General features: G+C 64.9%; 1 protein-coding gene across 1 annotated transcript in view; it reads left to right on the top strand.

Annotated features, from left to right (window-relative positions):
• MXD4 (MAX dimerization protein 4) overlaps positions 1-2,947 on the top strand; it is an 11,668-nt gene extending 8,721 nt beyond the window's left edge. The window contains exons 2-4 of the mRNA XM_011374698.2: positions 49-163; positions 1,203-1,365; positions 1,802-2,947. Coding sequence (XP_011373000.1) covers positions 49-163; positions 1,203-1,365; positions 1,802-1,959 — 436 coding nt within the window. The 3' untranslated portion in view covers positions 1,960-2,947. The remainder of the gene's footprint in view (positions 1-48; positions 164-1,202; positions 1,366-1,801) is intronic.
• The last annotated feature ends 870 nt before the right edge of the window (positions 2,948-3,817 follow it).

Here is a 3,817-nt window from a genome sequence, read left to right as displayed (position 1 = left end):
CCGAGGGCTGGCCGCCTGGCCTGATGCTTCTGTCTCTGGCTCTTTCAGACGAGCCAGACTGAGGCTCTACCTGGAGCAGCTCAAGCAGCTGGTGCCCCTGGGCCCCGACAGCACCCGCCACACCACGCTGAGCCTCCTGAAGCGCGCCAAGACGCACATCAAGGTGAGTGGGCCGCCCGCTGCACTGCTCAAGCAGCGCAGCCCCATGTGCCCCGGGGAGTGACCAGAGAGCGGGAGAGGGCTGGGGAGCCGCCCAGCAGGCACACATCAGGGGCCTGGGGGCCTGGAGGCGGGGGCACAGCAACCGGAACTGCTGAGGGCTGAGGAGGTCACGGGCACATGCTGGGTTTTGTTGGGTGGGGGCGGGGCTGCGAGGTGGCAGTGCTGGGGGGGTGGGAGGTGAGTTACAGGCGGGGACCTGGGCTGTGAAGGGGCAGCAGCCGGAAGGAGAGGCGGGGCCAGGAGGGCGGGGCTCCTTCCATGCTGGGAGGCCAGTGGGAAGCGGACGCCCAGGCCTGGTGGAGCTTGCGGGGCGTAGGGTCCTGGGGCCTGCCAGTGGGGTGTGGCTTGAGCAGGACCCCGAAGGTCTGAGCCTGAGACCTGCTGGACTTGGTGTCTTGCCATACTTGGGCCAACCAGGGCGGGCCTTAGTCCCTTCGAGAGGCCCCTGATCAGGCCCTGGGGGCCTGCATAGGTGCTGCATCCCTAGGCAGGGAGGCTGGATGGAGCTTTGAGAGCGTCACGGCCATGTCCCGGGCCCTCCCAGCGCAGGCCAGGCTCGGGGCAGGGGAAGGTGAGGAGAAGGCCGAGGCCAGGTGGGCTGGTCCGGCTGGGCGGGTGCAGTGTGTGCAGGGAGCAGCCGCCATGGGCAGCGCTGTCCTCTGGAGGAGGGAACACCCAGACCCGGACGTGCTGTCCCGGGGCTTCCGGCCCACATGTGACTTGGCTTGGCTAAGCTGGCTGGTGACTGTGGGTCTTCTGGAGCCGGTCAGCAGCCACCCCGCACTGGGCTGGCAGGTGCACCTAATAACGACCTGGTGGGGGTGAGGCGGGGTGCCTCTAGCCTTCGGGGCCTGCAGGGACTAGGTACCCTGTGGCCCTGGGCTCAGGCTGGGTGGAAGATGGGAAACCTGCCCAGGCCTCAGTGCCCCTGTGGGGGAGGGGGTGGCCCCCAGGCTCACAGACCTCCCCGCCGCCTCCAGAAACTAGAGGAGCAGGACCGCCGGGCACTGAGCATCAAGGAGCAGCTGCAGCGTGAGCACCGCTTCCTGAAGAGGCGCCTGGAGCAGCTGTCCGTGCAGAGCCTGGAGCGCGTGCGCACGGACAGCACGGGCTCCGCCGTCTCCACGGACGACTCGGAGCAAGGTGGGGACACATGGGCCGCCCTGACAGGTCCTTGGCTTGGGCATGTGCTCCCGGCAGCCCCTAGGTGGGAAGCTGGGACAGTGGGGCTGGCCAGGGAGGCGGCCTGGAGGAGGGGAGGGAGTGGTAGTGATAGCAGCGGGCAGCGGATGCCCACGTGACAGTGTCTCTGGCACCGTCCGAGTGCCCTCTGCGCGGGGACAGAAGTAACGGGGTGAGCTGGGGAAGACACGGGCCAGGTGATCTGCACACACGAGGGCCAGAGCTGGGCTCAGTGGGCTAGTGTGCTTCAGGGGCCATAGACCAGGAGCCCCATCTTTCCAGCACTCCCACCCTCAGAGCCCCTGCTTCCTCCATGAAGGGCAGAGACCCCCCAAATTTGAAGGGAACCCCACTGGCACATTGCAGTGCCCAACACCATCCCCTCTGCTCTCCCCAGAAGTGGATGTGGAGGGCATGGAGTTTGGCCCCGGTGAGCTGGACAGTGTTGGCAGCGGCAGTGACGTGGATGACCACTACAGCCTGCAGAGTGGCGGCTGCAGCGACGGTGGCTACGGGCCCCCATGCCGGCGGCCTGGCTGCCCCGGCCTCTCGTAGGCCCGGTGCCCTGAGCTCCTTGGGCCGCTCGCCCACCCAGCCAAGCACGTCAACCCTCCAGCCCTCTCGAGCCGCTCCATGGGCCCACTGCTGTGCCATTCTGGAAGCCCCAGCCACCAAGCTGGGCTGCCCGCCTCCGCCCGCCTGCCCCTCCCAGCTGGGCAGGGACCCCGGCACGGGGCGGGCCCAGCTCCCAGGTCCCGGAGCCCAGCGTAGCCGCCCACAGTCTGTCCTCAGATTCCTAATCATTCCAGAAGTATTAAATGTCATTGCTGCAAACTCGGCGGGCGCCGTTTAAGGGCTTAATGACCACTGCGGGGAGCTCGGACCCCGGCCCGGATCCCATGAGTGGACTGAGGAAGGAAAGAAGGAAGGCTTGGTTTTCCATCCATCCATCTGTCCATCCATCCGTTGGTCCACGTAGGCTCCTGAAGCATGGACAGAGGGATCCGTGAAGGGCGGGACTTGGGTGAGCACGCTGGGGCCGGAGGGCCGGGGAGGGGCCTTTGCTCCTCTCGCTGTCCGGGGGCAGGGCTGGGTTCCTGGGCCGGCCAGGTCACCCCACGCCCAGCTAGGCAGCTTCTGCTCTTAGGTCCCTCAGATGTACACGTGCACGCGCCTAGGCACGCCCACCCGCACCCGCACACACGCAGACACGCATGGTCACCAGACTCAGAGGTCCCTGGAACCCAGAGGGCACATGCCCCAGGGCGGCTGGCCTTCCCGGGTCACCTGGGCAAACGCTGGCCCCTGCCTGTGCCCAGCTCCCCCTCCCACCCCTGGCCACCCGCCCAGTCTGCACAAGGAAGGGGCTTCTCCCAGCAGGGACTGAGGTGCGCTGGGAGCCGGACAGGTGAGGCCACTGGGTCCTCAGGGGGCTTTCTTGTCTCCCTTTAAAAAAATCAAAAGCCAAAAAAAAAAAAAAGGCTGTATTGCCAAGCAGCCCAGAGCAGGGCTCCTGGGAAAGAGGCTTTTCCAAAAGACAGAAGAAACGTTTTTAAAGAGAGAAAACAGCTCTAAAGATTCCCGCCAAGTGCCGTGCGCCGCCTCCATTTCCTGTACGAGATTTTTGTACTCTATTTTCCTAGCGTTGTTGCGTCCTTGTTTGCTGAGGGGTGGGAGCGACCCAGTGTCTCAGGGACTCGTCCGTCTGTCACCATCGCCCAAGTGTGCCTTGTGTCCCGTGTCTGGCCCCACCCCGACCACCACCACCAGCATCTCCCTTGTGGCTCACGGGGTTCCCTGACCTGCCCAGCGGGAGTCCTCCTCGCCCCCCTCCCATGGGACAGCCCGTCCAGCAGTCACCACTTCCTGAGGATGAGAGACTGCAGGCCAGGTCAGGCATTCGGACACCCAGAGGGAGGAGCCGCAACTCGGTCCTTGCGGGGGCCTGCTGCGTGGCCTGGCCTCCTGGTCCAGAGCTTACTAACCAGATAAGTAGGTTCTCACCTGTGCCCAGCTTGAACCCCTCACCCCCGACCTGGGCGAGGGTTCCTGGTCTCAGACATGGGCAGCTGGTGAAGACGGCTCTCACCCTGGGGATCAGGCTTGGGCACTAGGAGGCTTCTGCTTTTCGTTCTGAAGTCCCAGACCCCAGGTACCACACAGCAATATTTGGGTGTTGGGCTGTGGGGCTGACACACCCAGTGTCTGCTTTCCCGTCTGGTGCATCGTAAACAGTTTCTAGATTGTTCTTTTTTTGGTCATGCCAACAGTCACCCCAGGGTGAGTCGCCTGAGGCAGAAAGGGGTCCCCTGAAATAGCTCTGGCACAGAGTCTGCCCTGCAGGGGCTCAGGATGGCAGCTGAAGAGCAGGGGGCGGGACACGGAGCGGGAGGCTGTCCTCTTGCTGGTAACC

This window comes from Pteropus vampyrus, unplaced genomic scaffold (assembly GCF_000151845.1).
Source record: "Pteropus vampyrus isolate Shadow unplaced genomic scaffold, Pvam_2.0 Scaffold253, whole genome shotgun sequence".
Lineage (NCBI taxonomy): Eukaryota > Metazoa > Chordata > Mammalia > Chiroptera > Pteropodidae > Pteropus > Pteropus vampyrus.
The sequence above is the reverse complement of the archived record's forward strand: the minus strand, read 5'-3'. Positions and strand labels throughout refer to the sequence as shown.